The following is a 19896-nucleotide window of genomic DNA, read 5'->3' on the forward strand; positions in this document are numbered from 1 at the left end:
TACTGTCTATCCTCCCAGTGTCTCTACTGTGTTTCCTCCCAGTGTCCTTAGTGTCTATCCTCCCAGTATCTCTACTGTCTATCCTTCCAGTGTCCTTACTGTCTATTCCCCTTGTGTCCTTACTGTCTATTCCCCTTGTGTCCTTACTGTCTATCCTCTCAGTGTCTCTACTGTCCATCCTCCAGGTGTCTCTACTGTCTATCCTCCCAGTGTCCTTACTGTCTAGCCTCCTGGTGTCTCTACTGTCTATCCTCCCAGTATCTCTACTGTCTATCCTCCCAGTGTCTCTACTGTCTATCCTCTCAGTGTCTCTACTGTCTATCCTCCCAGTGTCTCTTGTCATGATCCCAGTGCAGGTTGTTGAAATGCACGTTGCACGTCAGGGGTTAATGTCTGGAGCTCAGTGCAGGTTTTGACCTGCACACCTGGGGTTAATGATTGTGGCCTCTCTTTGGTTCTGGGAGGGCTTCTTAAACCCCTGGGAAGCTCCAATCCCTGTCAGTTATACTTTTGCCTTTGGCCGAGTGTGCTGACCTCTGTGTGCCTGTGCCTGTTCGTTGTTATAGCTTGTTTCTATGGTTCTGACCCGGTTCTGTTCTCCGTTGTGAGTTTGCCTGTTGATACTGCGCTACCCTCTCTGTGTATGACTCATTGCCTGTGATCTGACTACTCTCTGCTCGCCCCTCTTGTTCCTTGCAGCTATCTCTGTGTATGACTCATTGGCTACGTCCTGACTATCCTCCCTATCTATGCCCCTTGGTAACTTTGTCTCGCAGTTACCCTGCTAGGAGTTCTCTAGCAGCTCCTAGCTCTCTGGAGTTTAGGCCACGCCCCCAGCAGTCACGTGCTTCAGGTCCTGCTGTTCTGAAGTACGCACCTACTCGGCTGCTGCCCGCTCCACAGGTATCTTTGAGCACAGTTCGCTTTACTCAGGACACGCGCACTGGCTCAGTGAGTAAGTTCAGTGCGGTGTTCCTGACATTATAACTGACCTTGAATTTTTTTTTCTCTCCTGACTTCTGCAGCATGGACCCAATGTGTGCTTTATCTGAGCAGGTGAAATGCCTCAATCAGTCGCTGCAGAAGCTTAGTTTGGAACACCAAGCTCTGGCCCAGTCCCAATGGCGGGTTGAGGACCCAGTTCAGGGGGTACTTTCCGCAGGCTTTCAGCAGGTGGGGAATAGAGATGTCATTTTAGTCTCACCCGAATCCCCGGTTAAATTGTCAGATACGTTTTCTGGTAACAAGGATGATTTCAGGGCATTTAAGGAGGGCTGTAAGCTCTTTTTCTCTTTGAGACCCTGCTCCTCTGGGGATGAGAAACAGAGGGTGGGGGTGGTTATGTCCCTGCTTAGGGGGTCCCAACAAGCCTGGGCATTTTCGCTTTCCTCTTCTGCCCCGGAGAGAAGGTCTGTGGATGCGTTTTTTGAAGCCTTAGGGCTTATTTACGATGAGCCTGATAGAGTGCGTTTGGCGGAGGACAAGGTGATGAGTGTCTGTCAGGGGGAGCACTCGGCCGAGTGGTTCTGTACTGAATTCAGACGTTGGGCAGCCGAGATTTCTTGGAGTGATGCCGCCCTTCGGGGGCTGTTCCGTAGAAGCCTGTGTGAACGTCTGAAGGAAGCCTTGGCACTCCATCCTCCATGACCCAAGCGGTTCGCATGGATCGCAAACTACGGGCTAGAGGCGTTATGCAACTGGAAACACCATTATTCTTCAGTGGAGATGAGACCCGGACTCTTCCTGTGGCTATGGAGGTGAGCGCTGTCACCTGTGAGGAAAAGGAAAGAAGACGCCGCCGGGAGAAGCAGTTGTGCTTCTATTTTGGGGAATCTGGACACTGGAAGAAGGACTGCCCCTCCTGTCCGTTCTCCTCCAAGATGGCGGGAAACGACTAGGTCTGGGTAGTAGTCGAGGAGGCTACCCAGACCTTCAGGTACAATTTTCCTCACATGCAAAAATGGTGCTGCAGGTGGAACTGGAACTTGGTAATGGTCCGGTTCAGACTACTGCTTTTGTTGACTGTGGTTCTGCTGTGAACCTGATTGATACCAAAATTATGACTCTTAATAAGATAGGGACAGTCAGGCTTCAGGATCCTGTTAAACTTGTGGCAATTGACTCGTCCCCTCTTACCCAGGACGGTATCTGTTTCAGGTCTGAACTTTTTTCTCTAAAAGTGGGTTCCACTCATGTGGAAAAACTAAGTTGTCTTGTGCTAGATAACTTGCCTGCAGGACTGGTACTGGGGATGCCTTGGCTTCAACGCCATAATCCTACCATTGATTGGGTTACAGAGGAGATCACTCAGTGGGGATGCAAGGATAAATGTGGTAACCTGGTACACCTTATTGACGCTGTTAAATCCGTATCTGTGTCATCTGTCGGTCTGGAAGGTATTCCAGAGTACCTGAAGGATTTCGAAGACGTTTTATCCGAAAGTGAGGCTGAGGCGCTGCCACCACATAGACCCTACGATTGTGTCATTGATTTAGTACCAAGAGGCAAGTTACCTAAGGCTCGATTGTTCAATCTGTCTGGGCCTGAGCGCCAAGCCATGAAGGAGTACATAGCTGAGAGTCTCCGCAAAGGGCATATCAGGCCTTCTGTGTCACCTGTGGCAGCAGGATTCTTCTTTGTGAAGAAGAAAGATGGTGGTTTGAGGCCGTGCCTCGACTCTCGGGAACTTAACAAGATAACGGTTAGGAACACTTACCCGCTTCCCCTCATCCCAGACTTATGTAACCAGTTAGCTGGGGCCCGATGGTTCTCCAAGTTAGATCTCCGGGGGGCCTACAATCTGATAAGGATTCGGAAAGGGGACGAGTGGAAAACTGCGCTCCTCACATCAGAAGGACTCTTTCAAAAACCTGGTAATGCCGTTTGGGTTAACTAATGCACCCGCTATTTTCCAGAATTTAATCAATGTGGTGTTTTCTGACCTGATAGGCCATTTTGTTATTATTTATTTGGATGACATTTTGGTGTATTCCCCAGACAGCCAATCTCACTTGCAACATCTACAGACAGTTCTCCAGAGACTCAGGGAGAACCAATTGTTCGCTAAATTGGAAAATGTTAGTTTTTTATACACGAACTGTCTTTTTTGGGGTTGATTGTGTCCTGTGAGGGGTTTCATATGGATCCTAAGAAGGTGCTGGCGATCGCTGACTGGGTTCAGCCTCGAGATCTCAAGGGGCTCCAGCGCTTCTTAGGATTTGCGAACTATTATCGGAGATTCATTAAAGGTTTCTCACAAGTGGTTAAACCACTCACGGATCTTACCCAGAAGGGCGCTGATGTAAAAAATTGGTCTGTACTCGCTACGGAGTCCTTCTCAGCTATTAAGAAATGTTTCATGTCCGCCTCGGTGTTGGTCCAACCAGACCCGTCCGAACCATTCATTGTGGAGGTGGATGCTTCTGAAGTAGAGGTGGGGGCAGTGCTGTCCCAGGATCCGGCCACCCTTACCAATCTCAGACCCTGTGCCTTCTTCTCCAAGAAGTTCTCTTCAGCCGAGAGAAACTATGATGTAGGCAATAGAGAACTTCTTGTGGTCAAGCTGGCGTTTGAGGAATGGAGGCACTTTTTGGAAGGGGCGCTCACCCTATAAGGGTTGTCACGGATCACAAAAATTTGGCATACCTTGAATCTGCTAAGAGGCTTACTCCTAGACAAGCCCGTTGGTCACTTTTTTTTCACGATTTCAGTTCTCCATTACTTTTCGACCGGGGTCCATAAATGTTAAAGCGGATGCCCTGTCCAGAAGTTTTGACCCGGTGTCTCCCCCCGAGCATCCATCCTCCATTCTTCCCCCAGGGGTGGTAGTGGCGTGGGTCTCATCTGAGTTGGAACAAGAAATTCTAAGGGCTCAGGCCCTAGCTCCGGCAACCAGGCCAGGGGATAAATTGTTTGTTCCAGATTTATTGCGGCCTAGACTTCTGCAGGAGTTTCATGAGTCTAGGCTGAGTGCTCATCCAGGTATCACGGCCACTAGAGAGGCAGTAGCCAGGGGTTTTTGGTGGCCTTCACTAAGGTCCAATGTCAAGAAATTTGTTTCTGCTTGTGGTGTGTGTGCCCATTCCAAAAGCTCTCATAACCGGCCGGCTGGGGAACTCATACCTTTATCGGTTCCTGATAGGCCATGGACTCATCTTTCCATGGATTTTATTACCGGCCTTCCACCTTCCAGGGGCAACACCGTGATCTGGGTGGTGGTGGATAGGTTTTCTAAACAGGCCCGTTTCATTCCCTTAGCAGCATTACCCTCAGCAGAAACATTGTCAAGGTTGTTTGTGCAGCATGTGGTCCGATTGCATGGGGTACCCCTGAATGTTGTGTCTGACAGAGGTGTGCAGTTTGTGGCCAAATTTTGGAGGGCGGTCTGTATGAAACTGGGCATCTCACTCTCCTTCTCGTCGGCATATCACCCGGAGAGTAATGGTCAGACAGAACGCACCAATCAATCCCTGGAACAAATTCTCAGGTGTCTGACCTCCGCCAGACAGGAGGATTGGTGTGATGCGTTACCGTTGGCGGAATTCGCTTTTAACAACCGGGTGAGTCAGTCCACCAACATGTCCCCATTCCTGATTAACTATAGGTTTAATCCGCATTTTGGGGAGTTTTCAGGGGTGGATTGCGGTTGTCCAGGGGTAAAGGGGTCTGTTCAACGGTTAAAAAACCTCTGGGCTGAAGTCCAGCGTAATATCTCTCGGGCCCAGGGGAGGTACAAATATTTTGCTGACAAAAAGAGAGCCTTGGGAGACATGTTTCAGGTGGGAGAGAAGGTTTGGCTTTCCACACGTAACATCAACTTAAAGGTACCATCAGCTAAGTTGGGACCAAAGTTCATTGGTCTGTACGAGATTATGGAGATAGTCAGCCCAGTGGCATATAGGTTGTGTCTTCCCGCCTCCTTAAAAATATCCAATGTGTTCCATAAATCTCTGTTGAAATCCTTTGGTCTGTCAAAGAGGACTCCGAGCCTGTTGTTCCTCCAGTGCTGGTGGAGGGTCAATTGGAGTATGAGGTCGGACATATTGTGGACTCTCTGCGGGTGCGCTGCTCTTTGCAGTACCTGGTCCACTGGAAGGGATATGGACCAGAGGAGCGTTCATGGGTCCCTGCTCGCTCTGTACATGCAGATCGCCTGGTTCGGGCTTTCCATGCCAAGTACCCAGGGAAGCCTGGAGGTCCAGAGGCCCCCCGTTGAGAGGGGGGTACTGTCATGATCTCAGTGCAGGTTGTTGAGATGCACGTCAGGGGTTAATGTCTGGAGCTCAGTGCAGGTTTTGACCTGCACACCTGGGGTTAATGATTTTGGCCTCTCTTTGGTTCTGGGAGAGCTTCTTAAACTCCTGGGAAGCTCCAATCCCTGTCAGTTATACTTTTGCCTTTGGCAGAGTGTGGTTACCTCTGTGTGCCTGTGCCTGTTCGTTGTTATAGCTTGTTTCTATGGTTCTGACCTGGTTCTGTTCCCCGTTGTGAGTTTGCCTGTTGATTCTGTACTGCGCTACCCTCTCTGTGTATGACTCATTGCCTGTGATCTGACTACTCTCTGCTCGCCCCTCTTGTACCTTTCAGCAATCTCTGTGTATGACTCATTGGCTACGTCCTGACTATCCTCCCTGTCTATGCCCCTTGGTAACTTTGTCTCGCAGTTACCCTGCTAGGAGTTCTCTTGCAGCTCCTAGCTCTCTGGAGTTTAGGCCACGCCCCCAGCAGTCACATGCTTCAGGTCCTGCTGTTCTGAAGTACGCACCTACACGGCTGCTGCCCGCTCCACAGGTATGTTTGAGCACAGTTTGCTTTACTCAGGACACGCGCACTGGTTCAGTGAGCAAGTTCAGTGCGGTGTTCCTGACATCTCTACTGTCTATCCCCCAGTGTCTCTACTGTCTATCCCCCTAGTGTCCTTGCTGTCTATCCTCCCAGTGCCCTTAGTGTCTATCCTCCCAGTGTCTCTACTGCCTATCCTTCCCGTGTCCTTACTGTCTTTCTTCCAGTGTCTCTACAGTCTATCCTTCCAGTATCTCTACTTTCTATCCTCCCGGTGTCTCTACTGTCTATACTCACAGTATCTCTACTGTCTATCCTCCCAGTGTGTCTACTGTCTATCCTCCCAGTGTCTCTACTGTCTATCCTCCCAGTGTCTCTACTGTCTATCCCCCTAGTGTCCTTACTGTCTATCCTCTCAGTGTCTCTACTGTCTATCCTCCCAGTGTCTCTACTGTCTATCCTCCCAGTGTACTTAGTGTCTATCCTCCCGGTGTCTCTACTGCCTATCCTCCAGTCTCTCTTCTGTCTATCCTCCCAGAATCTCTACTGTCTATCCTTCCAGTGTCCTTACTGTCTATCCTCCCACTGTCTATCCTCCCAGTGTCTCTACTGTCTATCCTCCCAGTGTCCTTACTGTCTATCCTCCCAGTGTCTCTACTGTCTATCCTCCCAGTGTCTCTACTGTCTATCCTCCCAGTGTCCTTACTGTCTGTCCTCCCGGTGTCTCTACTGTCTATCCTCCCAGTGTCTCTACTGTCTATCCTCCCAGTATCTCTACTGTCTATCCTCCCAGTATCTCTACTGTCTATCCTCCCAGTGTCCTTACTGTCTATCCTCCCGGTGTCTCTACTGTCTATCCTCCCAGTATCTCTACTGTCTATCCTCCCAGTATCTCTACTGTCTATCCTCCCAGTGTCTTTCCTATCTATTCTCCCATCGTCTCTATTGGATATAACTCCATTGTATACTTTATATTCTCCGACATCTCTACTGTCTATCCTCCCAGTATCTCTACTGTCTATCCTCCCTGTGTCCTTACTGTCTATCCTCCCGGTGTCTCTACTGTCTATCCTTCCAGTATCTCTACTTTCTATCCTCCCGGTGTCTCTACTGTCTATACTCACAGTATCTCTACTGTCTATCCTCCCAGTGTCTCTACTGTCTATCCTTCCAGTATCTCTACTTTCTATCCTCCCGGTGTCTCTACTGTCTATACTCACAGTATCTCTACTGTCTATCCTCCCAGTGTCTCTACTGTCTATCCTCCCAGTGTCTCTACTGTCTATCCCCCAATGTCTCTACTGTCTATCCTCCCAGTGTCCTTACTGTCTATCCTCTCAGTGTCTCTACTGTCTATCCTCCCAGTGTCTCTACTGTCTATCCTCCCAGTGTTCTTAGTGTCTATCCTCCCGGTGTCTCTACTGCCTATCCTCCAGTGTCTCTTCTGTCTATCCTCCCAGAATCTCTACTGTCTATCCTTCCAGTGTCCTTACTGTCTATCCTCCCACTGTCTCTACTGTCTATCCTCCCAGTGTCTCTACTGTCTATCCTCCCAGTGTCTCTACTGTCTATCCTCCCAGTGTCTCTACTGTCTATCCTCCCAGTGTCTCTACTGTCTATCCTCCCAGTGTCCTTACTGTCTGTCCTCCCGGTGTCTCTACTGTCTATCCTCCCGGTGTCTCTACTGTCTATCCTCCCAGTATCTCTACTGTCTATCCTCCCAGTATCTCTACTGTCTATCCTCCCAGTATCTCTACTGTCTATCCTCCCAGTATCTCTACTGTCTATCCTCCCGGTGTCTCTGTCTATCCTCCCAGTATCTCTACTGTCTATCCTCCCAGTATCTCTACTGTCTATCCTCCCAGTATTTCTACTGTCTATCCTCCCAGTATCTCTACTGTCTATCCTCCCAGTATCTCTACTGTCTATCCTCCCAGTGTCTTTCCTATCTATTCTCCCATCGTCTCTATTGGATATAACTCCATTGTATACCTTATATTCTCCGACATCTCTACTGTCTATCCTCCCAGTATCTCTACTGTCTATCCTCCCAGTGTCTCTACTGTCTATCCTCCCGGTGTCTCTACTGTCTATCCTCCCGGTGTCTCTACTGTCTATCCTCCCGGTGTCTCTACTGTCTATCCTCCCAGTATCTCTACTGTCTATCCTCCCAGTTTCTCTACTGTCTATCCCCCTAGTGTCCTTACAGTCTATCCTCCCATTATCTCTACTGTCTATCCTCCCAGTGACTCTACTGTCTATCCTCTCGGTGTCTCTACTGTCTATCCTCCCAGTATCTCTTCTGTCTATCCTCCCAGTGTCTTTCCTATCTATTCTCCCATCGTCCCTATTGTATATAACTCCATTGTATCTACCTTATATTCTCTGACATCTCTACTGTCTATCCTCCCGGTGTCTCTACTGTCTATCCTCCCAGTGTCCTTACTGTCTATCCTCCCAGTGTCCCTACTGTCTATCCTCCCAGTATCTCTACTGTCTATCCTCCCAGTATCTCTACTGTCTATCCTCCCAGTATCTCTACTGTCTATCCTCCCAGTATCTCTACTGTCTATCCTCCCAGTATCTCTACTGTCTATCCTCCCAGAGTCTTTCCTATCTATTCTCCCATTGTCTCTATTGTATATAACTCCATTGTATACCTTATATTCTCCGACATCTCTACTGTCTATCCTCCCAGTATCTCTACTGTCTATCCTCCCAGTGTCTCTACTGTCTATCCTCCCGGTGTCTCTACTGTCTATCCTCCCAGTTTCTCTACTGTCTATCCCCCTAGTGTCCTTACTGTCTATCCTCCCATTATCTCTACTGTCTATCCTCCCAGTGACTCTACTGTCTATCCTCTCGGTGTCTCTACTGTCTATCCTCCCAGTATCTCTTCTGTCTATCCTCCCAGTGTCTTTCCTATCTATTCTCCCATCGTCCCTATTGTATATAACTCCATTGTATCTACCTTATATTCTCTGACATCTCTACTGTCTATCCTCCCGGTGTCTCTACTGTCTATCCTCCCAGTGTCCTTACTGTCTATCCTCCCAGTGTCCCTACTGTCTATCCTCCCAGTGTCCCTACTGTCTATCCTCTCGGTGTCTCTACTGTCTATCCTCCCAGTATCTCTACTGTCTATCCTCCCAGTGTCTTTCCTATCTATTCTCCCATCGTCTCTATTGGATATAACTCCATTGTATCTACCTTATATTCTCTGACATCTCTACTGTCTATCCTCCCAGTGTTATATCAATATGTTGTAAATTGATATCACATACTTGTGTTGTACTTTCCTGAACAATATATTACCATTGTAAGAGAAATATGTGATCAGACTTCATAATAAAATGACAGTCAGTAAAGTCACCTTCAGCTTGGAGCGTGTTCACCGGTGTCTGTGTCTCCTTGCAGTAGGACACAACTTCACGAGGCAAGAAATCCACCTGTGTCACCTTAGAAACTCCGAGTTTTATCATTCTTCGTCTGTGAAGAAGAAAACAATATAATAATTGTATGCAATCATTATATTTAATGGAACGAGGCATGGGATGGATATGGGGTTGGTGAGATATCGAAGTCTATGAGATGATAAATCCACCAACTTTTACTAAAGTTTCCTGGGATAGTATTAAAAATTGGTCAGTAACTACAGAAGCAGCAAAGACGTTACCTATGGAAGAAACCACCCGGAAGCCTCTTTCATTTATTCTGGGCAAGAGTCCATTGGTCATCTGGGTGTAAAAATCCATTAAGGAACTGTCAGTTCTTTACTATGCATTTTTTACACTTTGTGCCAATGAACCAGTTGGTGAGAATTGCCAGGAAGATTCCTAACTAAATCCCGTCGGGAGCAAAATTTGCTCTACCTGTAAGCAGCATGTTATAGAACAGGAGGAGCTGAGAAGAATGATATATAATTATATGGGGAAATATTCAGTATAATCTCTACGGTATTAACTTCAATTCCTGCTCGCTCTGGTTCTAGGAGTCCAGTGGGAGGTGTTAACGAATGATTGACAGCCTTAGACCACCCATTTGACTCCTGAAGCCCAGAGCAAGCAGGAATTTAGCTCAATTAATTACAAGTTCTAATAAATGTTTCACCACAATACTAAATAGCAATCCGCCCAGAATAACATGCTCTCTATCCAGATGGTTTCGGCTAGTTCCTCAATTGTGACTTCTTAAAAAAGAATTGCAAAGTTCTTGCGCAAATGTAATACGGTTTTCCTCTTGGAGTGGTTTTATGTCTACCTGTAATTTTTGTGAAAATTTTGCTACGTGTGGACATATTGAGCTAAAAAGACGCAATAAAAGGTAAAGACAAAATTAAGGACAATTTTTTTTATATTTTTGCAAAATTTAAGAACTGCGTCATTTCGAAGAATTTGGTGACAAAAATGTCAACCCATACCGCAAGTCAAAAAAAAAAAAAGAAAAATGGCTTAATATAAAATACAATCAATGCATCAAGTCTTTTGTTTTATCTCTTAGCAGAGAAATCTGCTTCTGTCTTCTCTTATGAGCCACTTCTCCCCCCCCACCATCCACTTCCTGAGCTCATCAATCACTTTGGAAAACAGGTATCATCCATATCAGTCACAATAAGATAGATTGTCAGCTCACTGAAGAATCGGATAAGAGTTGTAATAAAGCTATGATTTTAAAATAATGGATCCGTCAACAGCAGCTTATTGATTGTTTCTGGGCTACAATTTTAATCTACAGTGCACAAGTTGGTCAAAATTAAGTAAAAACATCACAGGCAGTGGAGATACACAACAAAGATACTAGGTGAAATCAAAGTTGGCGCTTCAATTAAAACCATTTACGGCATTACTCCGTCCACCCCCCAGAGGACATATTATCACATCATTTATTGCATCTCTACAATAAAAGCTGAAAACGTACCCGAGTTCAGACTCTGAATGGAGCTGCAATACAGAAGGGTCAGTGTCCCATTGGAGGGTCCTGTACATGTCCAAAAAGTAGATGAATGTAAAAATAAAACAAAACACAAATACTATAATACAAATTAATCAACAGATCGAGATAGCAGGATGCAAATGCTGGTCATGTGATGGAAGAAAGGCAAAGACATGCAGTAATGCCATGCATCATCCAGGAGAAAACAAAAACCGACAGTGCTTCATGCAAGGAGCAAATTCATTCAAGCCCATACTGGGCAGTATAATAGTAGTTATATTCTTGTGCATAGGAGCAGTATTATAGTAGTTATATTCTTGTACATAGGGGCAGTATCATAGTAGTTATATTCTTGTACATAGGGGCGGTATTATAGTAGTTATATTCTTGTACATAGGGGCAGTATTATAGTAGTTATATTCTTGTACATAGGGGCAGTATTATAGTAGTTATATTCTTGTACATAGGGGCAGTATCATAGTAGTTATATTCTTGTACATAGGGGCGGTATTATAGTAGTTATATTCTTGTACATAGGAGCAGTATTATAGTAGTTATATTCTTGTACATAGGGGCAGTATTATAGTAGTTATATTCTTGTACATAGGGGCAGTATTATAGTAGTTATATTCCTGTACATAGGGGGCAGTATTATAGTAGTTATATTCTTGTACATAGGGGCAGTATTATAGTAGTTATATTCTTGTACATAGGGGCACTATTATAGTAGTTATATTCCTGTACATAGGGGGCAGTATTATAGTAGCTATATTCTTGTACATAGGGGGCAGTATTATAGTAGTTATATTCTTGTACACAGGTTGCAGTATTATAGTAGTTATATTCTTGTACACAGGGGGCAGTATTATAGTAGTTATATTCTTGTACATAGGGGCAGTATTATAGTAGTTATATTCCTGTACATAGGGGGCAGTATTATAGTAGTTATATTCCTGTACATAGGGGGCAGTATTATAGTAGTTATATTCTTGTACATAGGGGCAGTATTATAGTAGTTATATTCTTGTACATAGGGGCACTATTATAGTAGTTATATTCCTGTACATAGGGGGCAGTATTATAGTAGCTATATTCTTGTACATAGGGGGCAGTATTATAGTAGTTATATTCTTGTACACAGGTTGCAGTATTATAGTAGTTATATTCTTGTACACAGGGGGCAGTATTATAGTAGTTATATTCTTGTACATAGGGGCAGTATTATAGTAGTTATATTCTTGTACATAGGGGGCAGTATTATAGTAGTTATATTCTTATACATAGGAGCAGGAGCAGTATTATAGTAGTTATATTCTTGTACACAGGTTGCAGTATTATAGTAGTTATATTCTTGTACATATGGGGCAGTATTATAGTAGTTATATTCTTATACATAGGAGCAGGAGCAGTATTATAGTAGTTATATTCTTGTACATAGGAGCAGCATTATAGTAGTTATATTCTTGTACATAGGGGCAGTATTATAGTAGCTATATTCTTGTACATAGGGGCAGTATTATAGTAGTTATATTCTTGTACATAGGGCCAGTATTATAGTAGTTATATTCTTATACATAGGGGGCAGTATTAGAGTAGTTATATTCTTGTACATAGGGAGCAGTATTATAGTAGTTATATTCTTGTACATAGGGGCAGTATTATTGTAGTTATATTCTTGTACATAGGGGGCAGTATTATAGTAGTTATATTCTTATACACATGTTGCAGTATTATAGTAGTTATATTCTTGTACACAGGGGGCAGTATTATAGTAGTTATATTCTTGTACATAGGGGCAGTATTATAGTAGTTATATTCTTATACATAGGAGCAGGAGCAGTATTATAGTAGTTATATTCTTGTACACAGGTTGCAGTATTATAGTAGTTATATTCTTGTACATATGGGGCAGTATTATAGTAGTTATATTCTTGTACATAGGGTCAGTATTATAGTAGTTATATTCTTATACATAGGAGCAGGAGCAGTATTATAGTAGTTATATTCTTGTACATAGGAGCAGCATTATAGTAGTTATATTCTTGTACATAGGGGCAGTATTATAGTAGCTATATTCTTGTACATAGGGGCAGTATTATAGTAGTTATATTCTTGTTTATAGGGGCAGTATTATAGTAGTAATATTCTTGTACATAGGGGGCAGTATTATAGTAGTTATATTCTTGTACATAGGGGCAGTATTATAGTAGTTATATTCTTGTACATAGGGCCAGTAGTATAGTAGTTATATTCTTATACATAGGGGGCAGTATTAGAGTAGTTATATTCTTGTACATGGGGCAGTATTATAGTAGTTATATTCTTGTATATAGGGGCAGTATTATAGTAGTTATATTCTTGTACATAGGGGGCAGTATTATAGTAGTTATATTCTTGTACATAGTTGCAGTATTATAGTAGTTATATTCTTGTACATAGGAGCAGTATTATAGTAGTTATATTCTTGTACATAGGGGCAGTATTATAGTAGTTATATTCTTGTACATAGGGGCAGTATTATAGTAGTTATATTCTTGTACATAGGAGGCAGTATTATAGTAGTTATATTCTTGTACATAGGGGCAGTATTATAGTAGTTATATTCTTGTACATAGGAGGCAGTATTATAGTAGTTATATTCTTGTACATAGGGGCAGTATTATAGTAGTTATATTCTTGTATGTAGAGGCAGTATTATAGTAGTTATATTCTTGTACATAGGGGCAGTATTATAGTAGTTATATTCTTGTATATAGGGGCAGTATTATAGTAGTTATAGTCTTGTACATGGGGGCAGTATTATAGCAGTCATATTCTTGTACACAAACAAACTTTTTTTAAGAGCAGAAAATATATATAAGCGAATATAAATATACAAATAACAGAATTCAGTACTATCAGATGTTTGTATTAATAATATCATGCAAGCACATTAAATGCCACAAATATTACGGCAAGTCCTATAACAGGGGTACAGCAGAACAAAAAAAACGGTATAAAAGTATAAAACATATAATGTGATTTCATATATAGCATGAGCATTTGCAGGATCCAAATAAAAAATGTACAGTCATGGCCAAAAGTGTTGGCACCCTTGAAATTGTTCCAGAAAATGAAGTTTTTCTCCCAGAAAATTATTGCAATTACACGTTTTGTTATACCCATGTTTGGTTCCATTCTGTGTTTTGGATCAACACAAAAAAGAGAAAAAATTGCAAATTGGACATCATTTCACACAAAACCCCTAAAATGGGCTGGACAAAATTGTTGGCACTTTTCCAAAACTATTGGTAAGCAACTTTGTTTCAAGCGTGTGATGCTTGTTCCAACTCATCTGTGGCAAGTAACAGGTGTGGGCAATATGTAAATCACACCTGAAACCAGATAAAAAGGGGAGACGTTTACTCAATCTTTGCATTGTGTGTCTGTGTGTGCCGCACTAAAGGGCCTGTCACACAAAGCGATATCGCTACCACTATCGCTATAACGTCACAGGTTTTTGTGACGTTATAGCGACATTGCTAGCGATATTGCTATGTCTGATACTTACCTCCGACCGCTCCCCCGCTGGTTATCGCTGATCGCGCGAGAACGTCCTGGACCATTTCTCGTCATCAGTTTCCTGCTGGGCTTCCTGTGGCGCCGACGAGCGACGCGTGAACGCGGGTGGTAGGACCTCAGGATCGCCTCGTCTGACAGGTAAGTAGCGACCTCCGACCCCTGCTATGTCGCTGGTGAGATCTGCCTGTGTGGCAGCTCACTAGCGACCACTTAGCGATGCACCACCGATCCTGACCGCGTCATATCGCTGGTCGGGATCGCTGGTGCATCGCTAAGTGTGACAGTACATTAAGCATAGAGTACAGAAAGAGAAGTAGAGAACTATCTGAGGAATTGAGAACCAAAATTGTTGAAAAATATCAGCAATCTCAAGGTTACAAGTCCATCTCCAGAGATCTTGATAATTATATTGCACACCGTGGACAATAAAATAAGAATTTACAACCCATGACACTGTAGCTAATCTCCCTGGATGTAGATGACAGAGAAAATTTGATGAAAGGTTGCAACGCAGGATAGTCTGGATTGTGTGAAAGCAGCCCCTAGCAAGTTCCAAAGAAATTTAAACTGTCCTGCAGGCTTAGGGTGTATCAGTGTCAGCTCAAACTATCTGATGACATTCGAATGAAATGAAACACTATAGCAGGAGAACCAGGAGGCCCCCACTGCTGAAAGAGAGACATGAAAAAGCTAGAGTGCAGTTTGCCAAAATGTACATGAGTAAGCCAAAATCCTTCTGGGAAAGTGTCTTGTGGACAGACGAGAACAAGATAGAGCTTTTAGGTAAAGCATATCATTCTACTGTTTACCAAAAACAGAATGAGGCCTACAAAGAAGAGAACTCAGCACCTACAGTCAAATATGGTGGAGGTTCAAAGATGTTCTGGTGTTGTTTTGCTGACTGCCACTGTGTGCAAGGCATCATGAAATCTGAAGATTACCAAAGGATTTTGAGGCGCAATATAGTCCCCAGTATCAGAACGCTGGGTATGCGTCCTAGGTTATGGGTCTTGCAGCAGGACAATGACTTCAAACATACTTTAAAAAGAACCCAGAAATGAATGGAAACAAATTCTGGATCGAAATCACATTGAACCCCTGAGGAGAGATCTTGAAATTGTTGTTGGTAGGATGCTCCTTCCAATATGAGAGACCTGGATCAGTTTGCGAAAGAAGAGTGGTCCAACATTCCAGCTGAGAGATGTAAGAAGCTTGTGGATGGTTATAGGAACCCATTAATGGCAGCTATTTATTCCAAAGGGTGTGCAAGCAAATATTAAGTTGAGGGTACCAACAATTTTCTGCTGCCCATTTTGAGGGTTTTGTGTGAAATTAGGTCCAATTTGCCTTTTTTCCTCTTTTTGTTGTGTTCTTCCAATACACACAAAGTAAATTGTATAACAAAACATGTGTAATTACATTAATTTTTGGGGAGAAATATTTGATTTTTTTTGGAACAATTTTGGCCATGACTGTATATGTGGAGCTTCTGTAATCATAAGTAAAACAGGAGACACAGGTGTGCATTTCTAAAACATCATAAAATGATGATTTCTTCATTATTGTGCCTTATGGGCAATACCCCTTTGGGCAGTGTACCCCTATGAAATGAGTCAGTGAGGGCAGCTGTAAAGGTGGAACGTCAACAGAAAAATAATGCCGTATGCTGGCGTGATTGGGACTTTTAAACCCATTTTGAATTTTTATTTTTTTTTGTTTTTTGTTTTTTTTAAATAGGTCCAAAATGTTGTGCTTATTAATTTTATAAAATATTGTTATAGAAGCCAGGGCTTTGTACTTCTGATACAGAGCTCCAAATCCTCTGCCTAGGCAAAGATATAAAACATACTGTAGCCCTCTGTGTATCATGAGACGCCACTAGGGGGAGCTCACTCCATACTGATTATAGAGGACACTCAATAATTGCACAGTATGCAGTAAGCTCCTTAGCTCCCCCTGGTGGAGACTGCAAGTGGACAAAATGTTATTTGTATATATAAGTATAAGCTCTGTAAAAGATTAAACAATGTTCTGAGTGATATATGCATATATTGTAAAATATGGACCAGTGCAGAATTTATGACCTAAAGGGACACAAAGATACAAGGTGGAAATAGTTATTTCACCTTCGATAATATTCCACAGTTGAAATCTACATAATGAGCTGAGTAACCTGACAAATATTTAGATTTTTTGTTTTGGCGCCTGTGACTTTGGGCAAGTTGTCAGCTCCGGAGCTGCTTTCATAATTCTGCTGCTTGTCCTTAGAAATAGAGAGGATACAAGTACAACCTCTAGGGTTTAGCTTTTGGATGAGAGCGGAGAAGAAATTGTGTAACTGAAAATCAGTCATCCATTCTCATTCCAAAATGACTCAAACGTTCGCATAGAATTTCTCTGAAGCGTTTTTGTGAGTTTATGAGCCGAGTTACACAAAACTTCGCCACCGATTACACGACACAGAGACACTTTCTTACCCCACGAGGCCGCTCGGAATATTCCTGGGGATAGGAAATAAAACATGGGTTTTTTTTATCCATTAAATGACTGTAATCAAACATGTTTATTATTTGTAAACCATTGGGACCCCCACAGATCCTAGCAGTAGGGGGTCCGTGGGAGTGCAGCGGTAGTGTGCACGCATGAACACAGCTCTATTCACTTCTATGGGTCTATGGTGCGGTAATGTATGTGTGACCACGGCTCCCATAGACATACGAGGGACCACCGCTCCACCCACACGGAAACACTGGACCCCTGCTGTCAGGATTGGTGGGGATCCGATCAGTCAGATGCCTCTGATCGTGCATCTATCACCTGTCATCCTTTAGTTGTGTAGTATAGTGGTTTATTCACATATTTTATAGCACTGTAATTTCATTAATTTCTCTGTGGAGCAGTTATTTCGTCTTTGAGCACTGTGTGGCAGTATTACTTTAGCACTATATGCTGACATTATTTTAGCACCGTATGATGGTATTATTTTATGGCTAAGCGTTGCTATTATTTGAGCACTGTATGGCGGTATTTTAGCACTGTATGATGGTATTATTTTACGACTAAACGTTGCTATTATTTGAGCACTATATGGCGGTATTTCAGCACTGTATGATGACATTATTTTATGACTAAACGTTGCTATTATTTGAGCACTGTATGGCAGTATTTTAGCACTGTATGATGGTTTTATTGTAAGACTAAACGTTTCTATTATTTGAGCACTGTGTGGCAGTATTATTTTTAGCACTGTATGATGGTATTATTTTGTATGTATGTTGGTAACATTTGAGGATTGTATTGTGGTATTATTTTAGCACTGCATGGTGGCATGATTTTAAGAATTTATGGATGTATTTTTTTAAGGGTAAACATTGATATTACTTGTATGATGGTAATACTTTATGACTATATGTTGATATTATTTGTCCCATGTACGTATGGCGGTATTATATTAGCATTGCATGATGGTAATGCTTTACAACTGTATGCTGCCATTATTTGAGCACTGTATGATGGTATTATTTTAAGACTAAACATTACTAGTATTTGAGCACTGTATGGCGGTATTATTTTAGCACTGTATGTTGGTATTACTGTACAACAATATGTTGATATTTATGCACTATGTGTATGGCGGTATTATATTAGTATTGTATGATGGTAATACTTCACGACGATATGTTTATTTGAGCACTGTATGGCACTTTTATTTTAGAACTATCTGATGGGTTTTTTAAGTCTGTATATTGGTAATATTTGAGCATTGTATTGTGGTATTATTTGGGCACTGCATGGTGGTATGATTTCAAGAATTTATGGAGGTATTATTTGGAGACTATATGTTGCTATTATTTGAGCATCGTATGGTGTTAAACCAGGGGAAGAGTCTTGAGGAGATCATTTGCATATTCCCAGTGCCTTCTGGGATAAGTGAAGAGTCTCCGCGAGCTCAACGATCACTGGGTTTTGGCCGTTGCAGCTGAAAAGAGGAAATCGGAAAACCAGGGGAAGAGTCTTGAGGAGATCATTTGCATATTCCCAGTGCCTTCTGGGATAAGTGAAGAGTCTCCGCGAGCTCAACGATCACTGGGTTTTGGCCGTTGCAGCTGAAAAGAGGAAATCGGAAAACCAGGGGAAGAGTCTTGAGGAGATCATTTGCATATTCCCAGTGCCTTCTGGGATAAGTGAAGAGTCTCCGCGAGCTCAACGATCACTGGGTTTTGGCCGTTGCAGCTGAAAAGAGGAAATCGGAAAAACCGCGCGCCGATTTTGGCTCGTCTTTCATCGTTTTTAAGAAATCTCAATATGGAAGAGGCCAGGAGCCATTTGGTGAGCTGCATTTCTTGCTACATGTTCACAGATTTACCAGTGGAAAAGCCAAACTTCACATGCCACAAATGCAAGCTTGTGTCCCTGTTGGAGGAAAAGTTGCAAAATCTCGAAGAGAGGTTAGCTACGTTGAAGATCATTAAGGAAGGTGAAGAGTTCTTGGACAGAGCAGAATTATCTCTTCATGTTACAGAAAGAGAAGAAATTCGAAGTGCACCTGAAGAAACAGAGGATTGGAGACATGTGACCCAGAGAAGCAGGAGGATCAGGAGGCAGTCAGCACCCATACTGCTCAGGAACCAGTACCAGGCTCTCACGCAGGAAAACGATGAAGAAATACATCAGGATAAGACTTTGCCAACAAACAGCAACCTTGTACGCCTTCAGAGTCCTCCTGGATGGAGAAAGAAAAATGTTGTGAAGAAGAAACGGAGAGTGGTGGTCATGGGGGATTCCCTGCTGAGAGGAACAGAGGCCGCAATCTGCAGACCGGATATAACTTCAAGAGAAATGTGCTGTCTTCCAGGTGCAAAAATTAAAGATGTGTCTGACAGGATATCAGGACTCTTCAGACCTACAGATGACTACCCATTCCTGCTACTACATGTGGGGACAAATGACACCACAAGAAACGACCTGGAAACCATCTGCAGAGACTTTGAAGACTTAGGCAAGAAAGTGAAAGAACTGGGAGCGCAGGTGGTCTTCTCTTCCATCCTCCCAGTGGATGGCCATGGAACAAGGAGGTGGAATAAGATTCTGCAGGTGAACAACTGGCTACGTCGATGGTGCCGTCAGCAACGATTTGGATTTCTGGATCACGGAGTGAACTACTTATACGATGGACTACTTGCTAGAGATGGGGTGCACCTTACGAAGACTGGAAAGCATGTATTCGGAAGTCGCCTTGCTACACTTGTAAGGAGAGCTTTAAACTAGAACAACGTGGGAAGGGAAGCAAAAGACCAGAAAAAGCCATACACCTGACAAATGCTATTGAGAACTCTGCTATTAGAAGTGGAAAGGAAGAACAAAGACAAAAGAATCTAATTAATAAAAATATTGGAGAAAGAGAAACCAATCACAAACTAAAATGTTTCTATACTAATGCACAAAGCATGGGCAACAAACAAGGAGAATTGGAACTACTAACACAGGAAAAGAAATATGACGTCATTGGAATCACTGAAACTTGGTGGGACGATACACATGATTGGAATTCAAGACTAGAAGGATACAACTTATTTGCAAGAAACAGACTTGATAAACGAGGAGGAGGTGTCGCATTGTATG

General features: G+C 43.0%; 1 protein-coding gene across 5 annotated transcripts in view; it reads right to left on the reverse strand.

The window, feature by feature from the left end:
• The window catches only part of DYNC1I1 (dynein cytoplasmic 1 intermediate chain 1), a 463207-nt gene that overhangs the window by 389177 nt on the left and 54134 nt on the right, over positions 1-19896 (reverse strand). For 3 of the 5 annotated variants that reach the window (XM_073582093.1, XM_073582089.1, XM_073582092.1), the window contains exons 6-8: positions 16752-16775; positions 10699-10758; positions 9155-9270 (exon numbers count right to left, since the gene is read on the reverse strand). In XM_073582093.1, coding sequence (XP_073438194.1) covers positions 9155-9270; positions 10699-10758; positions 16752-16775 — 200 coding nt within the window. The remainder of the gene's footprint in view (positions 1-9154; positions 9271-10698; positions 10759-16751; positions 16776-19896) is intronic. The other 2 variants (XM_073582090.1, XM_073582091.1) reach the window with 2 other exon arrangements.

Source organism: Dendrobates tinctorius, unplaced genomic scaffold (genome assembly GCF_039654945.1).
Source record: "Dendrobates tinctorius isolate UK_male_01 unplaced genomic scaffold, ASM3965494v1 ptg000070l, whole genome shotgun sequence".
Classification (NCBI taxonomy): Eukaryota; Metazoa; Chordata; class Amphibia; order Anura; family Dendrobatidae; genus Dendrobates; species Dendrobates tinctorius.